This window comes from Lepisma saccharinum, chromosome 16, assembly GCF_977018435.1.
Source record: "Lepisma saccharinum chromosome 16, izLepSacc3.1, whole genome shotgun sequence".
Classification (NCBI taxonomy): Eukaryota; Metazoa; Arthropoda; class Insecta; order Zygentoma; family Lepismatidae; genus Lepisma; species Lepisma saccharinum.
In genome coordinates, this window is record NC_139244.1 from 10,485,024 (window position 1) to 10,502,934 (window position 17,911).

General features: G+C 40.2%; 1 protein-coding gene across 1 annotated transcript in view; it reads left to right on the top strand.

Annotated features, from left to right (window-relative positions):
• LOC145999883 (calcium-activated chloride channel regulator 1-like) overlaps positions 1 to 17,911 on the top strand; it is a 37,039-nt gene that overhangs the window by 3,558 nt on the left and 15,570 nt on the right. The window contains exons 3-7 of the mRNA XM_083137154.1: positions 4,184 to 4,347; positions 10,718 to 10,880; positions 11,957 to 12,080; positions 13,577 to 13,807; positions 15,772 to 16,275. Of these exons, the coding sequence (XP_082993280.1) occupies positions 4,184 to 4,347; positions 10,718 to 10,880; positions 11,957 to 12,080; positions 13,577 to 13,807; positions 15,772 to 16,275 (1,186 nt within the window). The remainder of the gene's footprint in view (positions 1 to 4,183; positions 4,348 to 10,717; positions 10,881 to 11,956; positions 12,081 to 13,576; positions 13,808 to 15,771; positions 16,276 to 17,911) is intronic.

Below are 17,911 nucleotides of genomic sequence, written 5' to 3' on the forward strand. Positions count from 1 at the left end.
GGAATTTTGAAACTTCGCTGGTGTTCGACATGTTTCTTCTTTTCAGTTGACTCTACATTCCGAAAACTAACAGTTTCTGTTGCTACAGTGCAAGATACACCATTTTCATATTTCTCCAAGAAATTAGTAGTGGACTCCACTGTCTGTCATTGCGTTCCGTTAGGTCAGTGGGACTTAAAAAGGTGAAGCTTCTTTGATTTGTTTCATACTCTGAAATCTATTGTTTACTTGATTTACTAGAGTATCTAAAGTATGGTAGAAAATCTTTACTTCAAAACAATACATGGCTCGAGAAGCCAACCCTTTTTCCAGTTGTCATCTACCTTCGGCGACGTAATCAACGAATTTAACTATTCAGCTAATGAAGGTTTTCCTTTAATTTGTTCATTCACTTTCTACTTTTCTAGTGATTAACATTTTCTGTCTGCAGTTGCAGTGCATAAACATATGATATAGTTGATGTAAAATATAATTTAACGCCGAAAGGAAAACTTTGGTGAACTATCGGCCTTTATTAACCCGCCGTTGGTACGGACATTTTAGCGCTGCGCTAACATCGAAATTTAACTGCCTATACATCTGTTGTAAAATACGAAAGCTCTTTGAGACGCTGACTAGTTGTCTTTTGTTTTGTTCGAGTGGGAAAATATAATATGATGGAACATTCCCTTCTATTAGTAGGAAATGTGCCGTGATCCTGTCAACGAGGTCAGATGTTAACGTAGTTGAAGATGTGTCTGATTCGTGAGCTCCATTTAGCTTGTAGACAACGTACGCATTCGCAGCTGCTGCATGCAACATCCCAAAAAAATGCCTTCATGGCCAACGTTTGATTTTACGTGCGGTTGTTTTTGCCTGACGTAGTTTGTCAAAAAACATCCACTCCACCTTTGGTCATCTTATAAAATAAAAGTATTTCAGTTTTTTCTGTCTCAGGATCAATATCGCCGGTAGAGTGCATGGATGACAATAATATAACATTCTTGTTGGGCTTTGGAATGTGTGATACCAACATTCTGTCAGGTTAGGCGAATAATGACGATCCAACAGGATGTTTTCCATTCAAAAGCTCCTTGAGGGATTTCAGCTTAATTTCTCGTTATCGTACCCACAAGGGCGAATTCTTTCTTCTTGGTCAATTCATCGGCTGTTTCGCAAGAAGTATACCAATTGTCTGTTGTCACGTTCCTATTGGTAGAGTCGAATTACTTTCGGAACATCTGCAGCGGACTGCGCGAGTCTGTCTAGCGAGCCTAGTGGGCGTATAGAACCTGAGTAAGGTGCTTAGGGATAGGTTCTGGGTTGAGATGACGTCAGCGGCTCGCTTGGTTGATTGGCTGCTTCGAGAATTGTGACTCGTCCCGAAGCTTCAAATGCATAACTGCCAAAGATGTTCCGAAAATAATTCGACTCTACCACATACAGGAGGGTAATCAGGAGATGTGGCGTGTACAACCAGAAATGTCGCGCATACTAGAGAAAAGTGGTGGTAGGTGTCGTGTAAATGAAAGAAAGCACAAGTGAACAATGTTGCCAGATTTCTTAGCTATTGTCCGAATGCTCTCAGGTTATTGAACATTCCGGGGAGATCTTTCCCCGGGCTACCCACTGATTTTATCACTGATTATGAATAATTTTATTTTCAACGTAATTAGACGCACCGCTACTACGTGATCAAAGCAGATTGTATACGAAAATTTACAAAATATGTGCGAATGTTGTTAGTACAGTAGCAGCAGAAATGGGTTGGACTCGATATACCTGCATCACATAAGAAATTAAAGAAATACAAACAGAACGAAGATGAATAAGACCGACAGTATAGAATACTCAAAAGTATGTGATGAATACTCTGACGTCACATGTACCCATGGGTTTTTTATGCTCGCTTTAAACTAAAGCATTTCCCTTGTCATTTTTCTTTTGAATAATAAACCAATTTCTGCTACGACGGGGAAATCTAACGACCAAAGTAAAGCAATTTTAGAGCCATTTGATTCCATAGCATATTCCATGTCATATTACACAGATAGTCAGTCTTAATTTTCTTAGAATCTCGCGTAGCTTATCCTACCAACTTTATGAAATAATAACTCGATTTTTTCAGTTGATTCAAGTTTGAGTAGTCACGTCGTAATCGAATGGTTGCAAGATTCGATTCCCCACTAGAACTACAAACTAACAATCATTTGAATAGAACATAAATCTGTACATTAGTGCAGATTAGTCACATAATTTGACGTAAACCATTTAAATCTCGGATTAGGATACCACATTGTTCTTAGAATAAATTGTTCATAGAAAATCTGAGGCTTTTCTTTGAGCCCTGTTCAGGTAATTAATTAATGAGTAGACAATAATGTTGTATTGTGTGTAGCTTGAATTAATCTGGTGAACTTAGAGAGAAAGAATTCCTTATCATAATTAGGTAATCGATTATTCTAGGTCATCTTCCTATCTTGGATGATAGATAATTTACGTCAGAAGATGTTATATATAATTTGTTATTAATTTTGTCGAGGTTATGGTCGAAATACAATGAACCTTTATAGTACCTATAGCTGCAAAATATCCGAATATAAACTATAAAAAATACTAACAATGAGCATTGCCGAGTTACTAGTGAAAGAGTTTGAATTTTTAACGCTAACTCAATTTACACCATGCTAAGATTGCGTATGTAATTTTAAAGTTTATAACATGTCCAGTAACTTATGAGCATTTTCATTCTTCATGTCTCCTTTATAAAATATTAGTGTGAAACGAAAAGTATTTCTTCATCTGAACTACTTTTTATTTTGTTCTGAAATGATGAGAAAATGGCTTGAAATGTGATGATTTTTTTTTATTAAATTCGGTGTAATGTAAGCACTTGTTGAGCGCTATAAGGTGGTTATGGTTGAAAATTGAAACCGATACATATGAATTAAAATATGGCCTGTCTCTCTCAAAATGGCGGATTATTATGGAGAGGGTAATCGCCAGAATTTTCAGTGAAATGTGGAGAAACACGGGTAAATTTCTCGTAAGGGACAGACGGATTTCATCAAATTTACAGGAGAAATTACTCACAGAATGCAGTTTCTTTATACTTCTGGAAGTTCGGGGAAGTGTTTTCTGGCATCGTTCATTGAAGTTTGCCGGTAAATCATCTATTTTTCGATATAAATGTGTGACCGATGCACGAAAGCTCTTGCATCCATTTACTTCCAGGTGGATGTAGCCTGTGTGTGATGACGTAATCCCGGTCAGTGTTTCCAAACATGTGTTTTTGTAACTGAAGAAGGTACGTTTCCGCAAATGGTTTGTGGGGCTATGTGTCAATGGTTCGTGGGGCTATGCGAGAATGGTGTGTGGGGCTACGCATATTTTTTTCGAAACCAATTTTTAACAATTGTAACCTATACGTGACCCTACCTAACCTAACCTTACCGGAAATGGTTCGTGGGGCTATGTATGAATGGTTCGTGGGGCTATGCGTCAATGGTTTGTGGGGTTACGCGTCAATGGTTTGTGGGGCTACGTAGGTATTTTTGGGTGCAGTGGGGTGGAAACACTGCATGCCGAGTACGGTAGTGACCGCCATTTTGTGTGTTACCGAAGGCAAAAAGAAACGAAGAAAACTTACTCGAAATGTCGCAAATAGAGCTAATTTCCGTGAAATAAGCGAAATGCCTTCAACAATTTTCTCAATGCAGAATACGTAAGTACGAATATTCAAATTAAATGAACTAGCAAATTTCAGCATTCTGTCCCTTACGAGAAATTTACTGAAACACGCCCCAATATACTTTTCTTGTGTTTATGCAGGTTATACCCAAACCGTGTCCAAATACACCGGACTATCATTCCGTGCCCAACCATGCCTGAGACAAGTGGTATGAACCAGGGATGTTAATGGTCCAGAAATCCATAAATTCTGATGGGTTCCGTAACAGGACCGCAACCATTTTTCCTCACACAATTTAAATTCTGTCCAAGTTGCGTATTGTTTCACTTCAATTCATTTTCAAATTGATCCGGAAAAAGGTTCCGGAACCGAATTGACTTTGCGGTCCAGAACCCGCGTACGCTTCCTAATTGTCTCTCCCGGACCAGGATTGAACTTATTTACAATTCCTGGACTTTACAGACACCCTGGTATGAACCTAACCTAACCTAACCTATCGCGTTTTGTTTCAAGCTTCGAAGACGCCGACATCAGAATAGACGTGCAGAATCTTCTTCACGGTGATATTCCGTACACGCATCAAGTACGTCCGTGTGGGGAGAGAGGAGAATATATTCAAGTGACGCCTGGCTTTGTGGAAGGAGACGCCGACGTCATACAGAGAACTGGAGACGCGGGTGAGTGTTTTTTTTTTTAATTTTGTATTATCTGAACGGCACAATAACACTTATGCACGACGAGAACGCAGCTCTGATAACGTGATAATGAAAATGCTTTATGTTGCATAATTCTTGCTTGTGTGGTAACATACGGTAAAATTGATTGGTGGTAACTATGGTGAAGAAAAGTTATTATTTTTTGGTGTCATGAAAACACTGCATGTAATAATAGTCTTCTTCCTTTCAGTTTCACCAGTAAACATTGTTTTTATATTGCTTTCAATATATTTTTGGTAATTATTGGTAATTTGTTGGTCTTTTTTCTGGATTTTATTGCATTTTCAAGTAGTTTTCAGGTTTCTTAACAATATTTTGCTCATTCACGATTGTTTCATAAATTCTATTCGTATTTATGCCTCCCGAAAATTGAACAGCAGAAAATCATTTTTAAATTTTGGTTAAGTACGAAGAGCGAGAGAGAGAGAGAGAGAGAGGGCGAGAATAGAACCTAAGAAGGGAGAGAGAGAGAGAGAGAAAATTAAAGCTAGAGGAAAGAGATAGGGAAAAGAGAGATTGAAAGCGAAAGATAGAGAAGAAAGCGAGGAGGACATGAAAGATATAGAGGGGGATAAAGATGAAGTAAGAAGGTGAGAGAGATGAACAAGAGAGAAAGAGGGAAAGTTAAATGACGTTGAAAGAGAAAGAAAGAGAGAAAAGCTAAGAAGGAGAGGAAAGAGAGAGGGAGGGGAAAGAGGGAGAGAGAGGAGAGAGAAAGGGAGAAGAAGAAGGCGAGACAGCGACGCAGGCTTTTAGAAGCGATATCGGGCGGGGCCACTCAGAGGGTGTGAGTGGCGACCAGCCAATGCAGGAATGCAACGTTGTACAGTTAGGAGACTGCGGCGCCGAAGTTAAAAGCCGTGTTCTGTATTTTTCTTGCGCGCAAGAAGTTTTCATAAAACTCGCCACTTTAAGGTTCATTATAAAAAGGGAAATGACATTTTGAACCTGACTGTCCAAGTCGCATGAATTTCCGTCGCCTACAGCCGGAGTTATCGCTCCTTGAAGAAACAAGGAAACACCTTTCATTTCCTTCCGCCTGCTTTTTTTCGTTGCCACCGTGTTGACGCAGCTGAGTTGTTGTGTCTAGGGAAAACTGTGGGTGTTAAATTCGTCTCGATATAAACAATGATCCTTCATTGCCCTGGGCGTTCTCGAACATTGTAAGTCTGTGTCAGTTTGAGTTCAGCGTTTTCGTAGCAAGGTCGGTGTAAAATTATTCGCTTATTGTTCGTTCACTCGTGCGCCACGAAGAACAGTTTGTGAAAAGATTAAATACAGCCCTTTCGTGCAATAGTGTGTGTTCCGTGTTTTCTTTTTATTTTAAATAATGTCACTCTCGAAACCTAGCACCAGTAGTACAGGTACCAAGGGTAAAAATAATACATTCACAAGGGAGAAATATTATTTTTAAAGTGTATTCGTACTTCAAGGAATTGGCGTCGGAAGAAGTGCGTGCTGAAACAGTGTTTTCACATAGTAGAGAACTTACGGCCAGTGATGTGCGTCTACGCGTAAACAACGATAGTCTACATTCTACACGTAGACTATGTTATACACGTAGATTACGTAATTTATGTAAACAACATGGCGAAAGGTGATAACTTAGCAAAGAGCGGCGTGGAATTAAAAGAAAATTATACTGCGTATCAGTTGCTGATGTGCGTGGAGAACTTTTCATACTCTTTCTTCCAAATTCGAACAATTTCTCACCTAGGAAGAAACCTAATATAGGAAATATTCTAATGCTTCATGGGGAAAAGACTAATGTTGCCTCATGACTGCCATCTGTTGTTTTTTGCATACTATTTATCTTCTTCCATAGTTGATAATAGAAGAGGAGAGAGATTTTGTTGTAAATAGGGTTCTTTTCATTTCGTTAGGAACAAATATAGTTGAAAATGTTACTTTCATTTCATGAAACCCTTGAAAATTCATTTTAATGCACTTTAGAGTGTCTACGTAGTCTATGTAAACTACAACCCAATGTAATCTACGCGTAGATTACGTGTAGACAACGCATGTAGACGTAAACTTATAGTCTACTGCACATTACTGCTTACGGCTAAAGCTTGTGGTGTAAGTGTTCATACTGTGTCGCGTATTGTAAAACAGGGTAAAACATCTACCACAGAAATCGGTGAACCGGTATTTAAATCTCCTGGGAAACATGCCAGAAAACAGAAAAGTATTACTAGCTTAGATGATTCGAAAAAGATGTACTCCGTCGTACAATATTTGAAATGTATGACAACGGCGAATATCCTTCTATCAAGAAACTTGAGCGTGTCATGAGCGAAAGAATTAATTGCACTGGTTTCTCTACTTCTATGGGGTTAATACTAAAACACTTGGGCCTCAAATATAAAAGAAAAATAACGATGTTCATAAATGTATCTTAGAAAGGGGTGATATAGTTGCCGCGAGAATTAAATTTTTGAGATCTAACTTGCGCTAGCAGTTAGTTTGGCAACAGCGCAGTAGCACTGGCTGGACATTGGCCGAACTCATGTTCCTTCTAGAAGCGTACGCCGTATAACTAATTAACTCTCTAGCCTTCTTCAACCCGAAGGTTCATGGCTGTAACCAACACAGGCCTTCCATCTGTCCCTATCCTGAGCAAGATCTATATACTCTTTTCCATCCCTGCCGATTTCCTTTAAGTCCATCTCAACATTATCCCTCCAACTTCGTCTTGCTCTTCCTACTGGTCTCTTACCATGAGGTTTCCCAACAAGAATCCTGTAAATTCTTTCCTCTCGCATTCATGCCACATGACCTGCCCACCTAAGTCTTCTTGATTTAATCATTCTAATAATATCTGGACATGAATACAAATTATGTAACCTTCTCCACTCACCTGTCTCCTCATCCCTTTTAGGTTCAAATATTTCCCTAAGGATCTTATTTTCAAATACTCTCAATTTATGTTCCTCTTTCAATGTAAGGGACCAAGTTTCGCATCTATATAATATTACAGGCAAAATTACTGTTTTGTAGCCTATATTTCAACTTTTAGTTTCTTAGATATTAAACGAGAAGACGAAAGTTTATGAAGAGAAGAGAGAGACAGATGAAAAGAGAAAATTAGAGAGAGGGAGAGGAAATGGAGACTAAGAAGGAGAGAAAGAAGGGAAAGAGATTAAACAGACAGAAAGAGAAAGTGAGATGAGGATGTAAGAGAAATGCAGAGGAAAGAGAGGAAAAGGAAAGACAAGGATAAAAAAGAGAAACTGAAATGAAGAGTGAGAAAGGGAGGGGAAAGAGAGAGAGAGAGAGAGGGGAAGTGGAGAAAATGCAAGCATCTTCTGGATGACAGTCATTAGAAGATATGGAATACCTTACCAGGGAACTTCAAATACACCGACATTAGAAGTTAGTTGTGTTTACCTTCAACTTGCTCTAGTGACAATATCGTCAACTTGTAATCAAGGAGTCCTGGTTTCATACTCTGCACTGACACATAGTGGTTCGAATCCCACTAGAGCAGTCCCGATAAACCTACCTGCGCATAAAGTGGCCTTAAAGAATCTAGGACAATTGGGACAAAGCCCAAATCACGGACAATTGCGATGATTTTGGCGGTGAAGGTCATTTTACAAATTAATGGTAGGACAATTGCTACGATGAGGACCCAACCTAACGTAATCAAACCAAAGGCGCCACAGAACTAATAATGCTGTAGACGGTTGGAACAACAAAATAAATAGGTGGCTTGGAAGACCGCATCCAAAAATTCACGACGTTCTGGCCTGCCTCAAGAGCCAAGCAAGACATGCGATCAGAAAAGGAAGAAGCGTGACATTAAAATCGACGAGAGAGTTGCTAAGTGTATTCGCACATATGAGGAAACGGACGAGTGACATCAAAAGGTGTCTGTTCGCTCTAGCCCATGTTTAAAAACTTGACTGAACCAAATTCCCAGCCGCAAATATCAATATTTCACGTAATTCTCTTGTAAGTGGTATTGTACGGGGTGTTAAGTCACCCTTCAATTTGATAGAATGTCATGGCAATTGTCCACCCGCTCTTTCACTTCTAACTGTGCTCATCGCAATTGTCCGTCTACCGGACTTAAAAACCCAATTAACAGTTTAAAATTTTTTGAGGAGTACACTGTTCACACGGTAACAAAGAAAAATCTTCAAGGTGGACAAGAAATGTTTCTTTTTTTTAAGTAGCAATTAGCTTTTAAACATCATTTTCACAGGCTTTAGTTGAAGAAAGCTAATGTCAACTGAGTCGCACGCCCTTCTTGCCTCTTATCACATTTACCGTGCAATTTCAAAGCCAATTAGTAACTAAGTTTCGCAGTCAGCTTCTATAGATTCCGGATGTCGCTATACATAACCGCCAAATTTTCGCAGCATGTAGGGAACATCAAGGAGATCAACTTTTCTCAGTAACTTTTTGCCAATTAAAGGACTCGTTTCTATGTTACAATGTTTCTATTTTACATAAACGCTGACAGAATTATGGTTGCCACTGGAATTTAATTTATCTCTCGGAAAAGATGCTGACAGGGTTCTATAGAAAAATAACTTATACCACAAGTCAGGTCAAGTAATGCATTTACCATACACACATACCTACGTAATTATGTAGCTTATCGTATGTGATGCTAATTTTACTTCCTTTTCTTTTTATTTTTTGAAAAAAGGGGGATTTAAGGAGGGATCCAATACAGATAAACCTTCCGAACTCACACCCACACCTGGCAGCTTTTTCATAAGGCAAAAAATATGTAATAGGTTTGCCGACAGAAAATATAAATATCAGTGGCAACCATGAATTTATATAACATTACATGTTAGAAATGCGTTTTCTCGGAGACTCGTATCATCGAATTGTGCAGGTGATGGGATCAGCACCACGCTCCGGCTGCCTTTACCTATCCCTCCGGTATCAAGCTGGGTAAACCCAACAGTAGATCCATGCAAGAACGTTGCTGGAAAAAATCCCCATGAAATCACCCAGCACGGGAATCGAACCAGGATCTCTCGTGTAGCAGTTGGCCTGCCGACTCGACCACACAGTTCTCTCTCTCTCTCTCTCTCTCTCTCTCTGTGTTAAAAGTTTGGATTAAGTCCACTTAAGGCACAGATAGGCTAATCGGGACTGGACATACAGTTTAAAGTGAGATCGAAGCCCTATGTGTCTCCACCGAGCGTCGAACCCGGGACCCATAGATTATCCATGAATTTGCAGTTGTATTTTTGTATATATATCGTTGGGCACTACCTTAATCGTGGGGATGTGCGAGAATCTAATACAACTATGGTCGAAACTCTAAGCTATGTAGAAATAAACTTACGCAATCAATCATGAATTGCCCGTTATTCTAGTCGTGTGTGATTTTGAAGCTGTAGGCGCAAATAATTACCCCATTGTTGACCTTCAACAGGGTGTCAAACATTTAACAGTGATGCTCCTCCATATCTGTCAAGAATCACTTAATTATAATCCAGCATTCTATCAAGAGCGAGTGTCAAGTTCTCACAGAAACTTGCTCTATGACGTAGATACTAATCCAGTTATTGATTGTTGTGATTTTATTTCCCATTCATCATGGCTACGTCAATCTACTTGAGAAATCAATGCCTGTAATCCTCCAGAAACAGTACAAGCATGATACTTTAATCCTTCATCTGTGATTTAGGAAAAACATTTGTCTGTATGATGATCCTAACAGTACTTAGGCTAAGATGTGATCCAATGCACATATCTCTTCCGCACACCAGTCACGCTACTTGCATTTTCTTCTTTTTCTTCTTTTGTTTGTCGGACACATCTCTGGGACAGTTCTTTGAACCTGCTGATAAATTTTAAGGCAAATTGGCTTCGTCAAAGCATAAGTACTTTAAATACACGTGATTTACCGCACTATTTAGGATGTCCCAGCCTTTCCAATAACCATGCGCGTTCATTCCAGTACAGCAAAGTCAGACGTGTTGGTCCACAGTGTTTAAGTTCCGAAATACTTTACATTTACTTAAATTTTTTTCATAATTATTTTCTATCATCTCAAACAAATTAACTTAGAGTCGTCCCAGTCAGTTCATTTTTGAAATGGCAACCCTTGGCACCATCTTGCGGCGATTTGACGAAACATCTGTGTATTTCGCCCAAGATCTATGACCCAGGGGAAGCAAGAAATAAAATAGGGACTCTGTGACCTTGAACTATCCAACAACAGGCCAGCTTATATGCACGGTAACCATCTGTGCTTAAAACAAAAGCTAAAAATCTCTTAAAAACGTAATTGAAGTTACAACAATCTTTAAACCGCAATATATACAACACAGTAAATAATAATGACTTGTATTTTCAGCAAGGGCACTTGTCCACGAATGGGCCCACTACAGATGGGGAGTGTTTGAGGAATATGGATATCCACAGGATACGTTGTACCCGTATTTCTACAAAGATCCTTTGGGATACTGGATACCTACGGGATGCAACAGTTCGGAGATTTCAGGCGAACTATCTACCATGTAAGTAATTTTCTTCCACATTAACAATGCTCCATTGTTGCTGGATTAAATAGAACAATAGTCACAGCGGTTCACTCTTAGACCCGAGTCCTGGTGTTGCCAACGTATCCTCTGCCCAATCATATCGACTTGCTTTGTTTGAAACAAAATTTTGCTCTTTCTGAAACACACCCAGCCGCAACTTGCCTTGACTACTTATTTTACATTTTTAATTCTTACGACCCATGTTCTAATGTAGTTATAATTATATCTTTTCTTTGTATGAAGCCAAGCAAAAATAACAAATGTAGGTGAACAACAATGTTTGGAACCATATACATGAATTCCATGTTATATATTTACCATTTAGAATGCATATTCTTACATAAAATGCTGTATTTGAACGATTCACTAGTTTTCACTGAGTGATACAGACATTATTGTGAGACAAATATTCAAAGTATGATTTCTCTACAGAAATTAATCAGTATTTTATCCTTATTGTGGCAGACCTCACTTTCACCGTTGCCACATTCACAGCGGGGTGGGGGGTGCAACCGTCACACAGAGAGCAAGTATAGTACAGAAGGCGAAAGGAAATTAATTTGCCTTCAAGGGCTTGAATACTTTACTAGCAGTATTTGCACAGATAAACATATTATTTGTGGTATTTCCTTATCCTTTCGATGAACTTCTGCAACAACACCGACAGTCATCATTTTTTCACATACATGGATATTTTATATATACATACATATCAGGAGAAAAATCGATCAGAAATTGTAAATAGAATTATTCATATCAGTGAGATGATGATGGTGATTCTGGAGTTGGCAACGTGATTTCTTGTGAGTTGGCAACCTGATTTCTTATGAGTTGGCAACCTGATTTCCTATGAGTTGGCAACCTGATTTCTTATGAGTTGGCAACCTGATTTCCTATGAGTTGGCAACCTGATTTCCTATGAGTTGGCATCCTGATTTCTTTTGAGTTGGCAAACTTATTTCTATTCATAGCCTAGGACCATGTGACATAGCCCAGACCTTGGACTCCGTATACGCCACTGATACATATGTATTTCTTACTCTTTATTGCAGCTCGGTTACGGACTGTAGCGTTGACGGAGATGGAATATACGAAGACGATTGCAGGTTTTACCCCAATCCAGAAAGCAACCAAGAGTCCAATGTTTCAATGATGTACATGCATAATTTATCCACGGTAGGATTATTACACATGATTTGTAACGGATCAGCGTTGTATAATAAATAGTACGTACATAGGATTAATAAGACTCCACGTAATAATTGAATCATGTCTAATGATTTTTTTCTTGCTTCCATATTTCACAAGTCAAAGGGCATGAAGAAGCGTTTGCTAATCACTATGCTTATATTGCTGACTTATATTTGGAGTTGAAACAAGGTCCTAACTGTCCTTCTTTTATACTCTATCCTGGGTAACTCTGGAGCAAGCAAACGAAAATAAGTCTCTGCGCATGATTCGAGAGGGATCGGACGATGAAATCGTGAGAGGGGAAGTGAGTTCAGCTACCAGCGCGCACTGCTTCGCTCCGCCAACTCGCTTTCTCCCCTTCTCTACCGTTATGCGCAGGCGTGCTCCACAGATTCCCGAAACAGAGTATAGCCACCACCGGTATTTTCCGTGGGTTCTGTTTTAAATTGGTTCTTATTACCAGGAGGAGGGACATATATACAATTTTGGCCCCTAGGCTATCTTTGCTTTGAACCTTGCCGACATTATAATAATAGTAATCAGTGGCGGCGATTAGGGGGGACGAGGGGGCAGATGCCTCCCCACTTTTTGCCACTTTTGCACTATGCTAAAGCTTATATACTAAGGGAAAGTAAGTGTCCTTGCCCCCCTCCAGTTTTGGAAACTTACCCCCCCCCCAGTTTTGGAACCGAATCGCCGCCACTGATAGTAATTAGTATGAAAAGCTTTGTTATCACGGTACTTCACTTCCACTAATTGCATGTTCTGCATTAGAACACTTGTAAACTAAAATAAAGAGGCATCTGATTAACAAGTATTCACTAGAGTTGACGAGCTGTATCTTTGCGGGTGAACCCTGCCCAAGCCCGGCTGCGCAATAGCAAGGGGGAGGAGCTACCGGCTGCGCGTCATTATCCTTGCGTTCTGTCCTTGCTGTCGACCACCCAAAGTGCGGGTAGGTGGCAACTACATAAACGAATCTCTCTCACACTCTGCGCGGAGTAGCCACGGCCACCCGCAAAGATACAGCTCGTCAACTGTAGTTAAACTTGACTTTCAATTAAGAAATTAAAAATGTTTACATCCGTTTCTTGGAGGAACAATTCTTTATATTCGACCACTGTTACGTGACCTCGCGCGGCTTCCATTGTTGTTTTCCATACAGACTTGCTCTGCGGTTGAAATATAGCACTGAAAATAAGGTTATCGTGTGTAAGAAGTTATTTAAACTTTAGAAACCCTATCTTTCTATACCCTGTCCCGGGTATCTTTGGAGCAAGGCTGCGCATAGCGACAGAAAAGGTGGGGTAGAATGAGCGAAGCGAAGCTGCCAAGTCTGGTAACTTCAGTCGCTCCCCCCGTCCACGCAATCCCATTCCCTGTCACGTGTTCATAGGTGGAGCTTGCTTTAGACATAGCCGGGACAGAGTATACTTATGACGTTTCAAGTGCTACATACATTTCATTTTCGTCCTTTGCAGGAACTTACATTTTGCACCGAGGAAACCCATAATGTATTCGCTCGAAACAAGCAGAATGCTCTGTGCGGTTACCGTAGCGTTTGGGAGGTCCTCAGAGGACATGGAGATTTTGCCTCAACAGCCTCCAATGAGGTTTCCCCTCCAGACACAAACTTCACCGTCGTCCAGCCTGTGACGTCAACAGCTTTAAATCTGTACATTCTTCTCGACATCAGCAATAACCAGACAGAGGTAAGACTTCAGTGTGTGTGATAGAATGGGACTGGTAAGTGCTGAAAAGCGGGGGGAATTTGTAATACTTCGGCCCCTAGGGTATTATTTGGGTCCTGCCGACATTGTTATTATTATTATTATATTAACAGTTTTGTTATCACGGTACTTAGCTTCCACTAATTGCATGCTCTACATTAATAACACTTGTAAACTTTAAAGACACGTCTGATTAAAAAATATTCATTAAACTTCGTTTTGGTTTATAAGCGCCAGTGCACTATGCATTTCGCTACATAACACTATTACACGCATCAAAGGAAAAGAAACCGACACTACATTACAATAGCCACACTGGCCGCGAACTGAGAAACGGGTGTTGTTTTAGCCATCAATATCCCTCCACTTGACTTTTAATTGTTGGCATTCAAAATAAAGTAAAACCTCGTTAATCCGGACTACTGGAGGGGGATAAGTTGATCGGTTTAATGAAAGTCCGGATTTACTGAAATAACCTAAAATAATAGTATAAAGTACATTAAAAATCCGTTTATAGGAACAAAACATGTTTATTATGGTGTATTTAAAGGGCATAGGCCTAAATACACTATACAGTACAGTACAAACTCTGTGAGAAACAGAATTCCATCAATGGTTGACTGCCTTCTCTTTGGAAAGTTCTCTTGTTGACTTCTAGCCACATTTAAAACCTTGCATTCTTCTTCTTTTTTTTTGCCTTTTCGGATTAAGCGAAGTCCGGCTTATCGGGGTCCGAATAACGAGATTTTACTGTATTAGCTTCTTCGAGGGATAATTACGAGGGTCATCCAGAAGATAAAAACCGTTGAGTTATACAAAATGAAAAACACAATATTTATTGGAAAAAAAAATTCTGTTACATACCTGAAGCTTCTTTCACTTCTCTACATAATCACCTCCTACATTTAAACATTTGACGTATCTGGGCACGAGCTTCAGAATTCCCATGTTATACTCTTCTGCAGCCAGTTCATTAAGCCAGGTGGTCACTGCCTTCTCCAACTCTTCATCACTTCCAAAACGTTTACCGCCCAGAAACTCTTTCAGCTTAGGGAAAAGGTTGGAACTCGCTAGGAGCAAGGTCCGGACTATAGGGTGGATGATAAAAATTCCCATCCGAATTGATCCAGCAATTCTTGAGTTGCACCAACAGTGTGAGGGCGGGCATTGTCGTGCAGAAGCACAATTCCTCCAGAAAGCATTCCTCGCCTCCTGTTTTGGATGGCTCGCCGTAGTTTTCTTAGTCTTACAATAACGATTTGCATTGATCGTAGTGCCTTCTGGCGGAAATGCGCGAGCGGTCTTTTGTTTGCATGCAGTGACCACCTGGCTTAATGAACTGGCGGCAGAAGAGTATAAAGTGGGAATTCTGAAGCTCGTGCCCAGATACGACAAATGTTTAGGAGGTGATTATGTAGAGAAGTGTAGGAAGCTTCAGGTATGTAACAGAATTGTTTTTTTCCAATAAATATTGTGTTTTTCATTTTGTATAACCAAACGGTTTTTATTTTCTGGATGACGCTCGTATTTATATTCGACTACTGCTACGAAACCTCTGAAAATAAGGGTTATGATGTAAGAGAGTGGCGGCGATTGGGTTTCAAAACTCGGGGGGGGGGGGGGGGGGCAAACGTGCCAAAACTGAAGGGGGGGGGCAAGGACAGTTTACTTTTCCTTGGTAGATAAAGTTTAGCCTAGTGCGGGGGAAAAGGCAACAAAAAGTGGGGGGCAACTGCCTCCTAATCGCCGCCACTGATGTAAAAAGTTATTTAAAAGCTAGAAAGTCCTTCCTTCTACCTTCTTTTATGAAATAAGCAAGGAAAATGACTTGATATGTTGTTTTATTCTGCTATTTATTTCCGAAAATAAAATTTTATCCACATTTACCATCCTTAAACAAACTACTATAAATATATGCATTTAACTAGTTTCTCTTTTTTTTCCAGAAACTGAATACAGTTACATCTGGACTAAAAAGCCTAATACAAAGATTACCGGATGATACACGGGTTGGTCTAGCAACGTACACTGGACTTAGAAATGACTACGTTTACAATGAGTTCCAACCACTGTCAGAACTGGGACCTGACAGAGAATTACTGCTAGATCAACTTTCGTCCATAAAAGCAGACACACAGAGGGCAGACCCCTATCAGGCCCTCATAAACGTGACACAAAGAACCGGAGATGCCAGTGACGTCATTCTGTTCTTTACGCAATTTTTAAGAGGTGCTCATCAAGAAACAGACGCTATTCCGTCTTTGGTGGAACACAACATCAGGGTGTTCGGAATAGCCTTTGATTCGTCCAGTTCAGCTCCTAACATGTTCCAGATTTGCCTGGAAACCAAGGGAAGGTACTTTTTGGCAACCCCTCCTTACACAACTGTCATCGAACAGGCTCTCCAAGCTGCTGAGAGTGGTAACCAAGCGAAAAATCAGCTGTATCAGGTTCGTATCTTTTCTTCGTTGAAATTGTACGTAAGAAGAAAAGCATTATACTCACCATTCATACTAGAGTTGCTGGCTGACTTAAATTTGTCCTCGAAGTCAGATAGTAAAATTACTTTGTATTGTCGATAAAAATTCACACAAGAGTAGCTTGCTAGTTGAATTTGTCCCCTTTGTCCTAGTGCTTTGTATTCTCGGTAAAACATCACACAAGATTGTCTTGCTTGTCGATTTTACCCGTTTGTCCTGGTGCTTTGTATTCTCGGTAAAACATCACACAAGATTGTCTTGCTTGTTGATTTTGCTCCCTTTGTCTTAGTGCTTTGTATTCTCGGTAAAACATCACACACGATTTTCTTGCTTCTTCATTTTGCCCCCTTTATCCTAGTGCTTTGTATTCTCGGTAAAACGTCACACACGATTCTCTTGCTTGTTGATATTGCTCCCTTTATCCTAGTGCTTTGTATTCTCGGTAAAACATCTCACAAGATTGTCTTGCTTGTTGATTTTGCCCCCTTTGTCCTAGTACTTTGTATTCTCATTAAAACTAAAACTTCACACAATTGTCTTGCTTGTTGATTTTGCCCCCTTTTTACTAGTGCTTTGTATTCTCGGTAAAACGTCACACACGATTTTCTTGCTTGTTGATTTTGCCCCCTTTTTCCTAGTGCTTTGTATTCTCGGTAAAACACCACACAAGATCGTCTTGCTTCTTGATATCGCTCCCTTTTTCCTAGTGCTTTGTATTCTCGGTAAAACACCACACAAGATTGTCTTGCTTGTTAATTTTCCCCCTTTGTCCTAGTACTTTGTATTCTCGGTAAAACATCACACAAGATTGTCTTGCTTGTTGATATCGCCGCCTTTGCCCTAGTGCTTTGCATTCTCGGGAAAACATCACACAAGATTGCCTTGCTTGTTGTATCGCCCCTTGTTAAAATACATTTTATTCTTGGTAACCATTCAGTCGGTAACGCGTCTGACTACCATGCTCAAGGTCCCGGGTTCGATCCCCGGCCGGTTCAAATCCGGGAACTTTTCTAACGGTGGAAGCGGCCCCGGCGCCCACCCAGCGTCGAATAACATGGGTACCTGGGAGAAACCCTGGGGGGTAAAGGCGGTCAGGGGCGTGATGCTGATCACATCACCCCCACTCACGACAGGATCAAGAAAGTGTGGGGCGTTACCCCCACACCCCCTATACGCCTTCATGGCGTGGTGCTATGCACAGGGGAACACTTTACCTTTTTTACCTTTTACCATTCACACAAGTGTCTTGCAAGTTGACATATTGATTGATTGAGTTGGTGTTTTAAGTCCACTTTATGCCCTTTTAAAATGCTTTGTATTCTCGGTAACCCTCTTCATTCTTCATGTTGACAGCTATAAACTCAATGTCATAATAAACATATAATCCATTGCAGAGGTATATACACTCATGGAGAAATATAAAATCACAGTACAAGTTGTGTAGTAACAATATTTGAAAATAAGGATGTAAGGTACTAGAATGCGCGTCAAATCCCCTGCACATGGCCTTGAACCGCTGAACAGCACCAGCGAATCACAGACGTGCGGTGTTGCCGTGCTCTCCTTGACAAGGCGTTTCCCTCAACCACGCTGTCTCTTTTCCGTG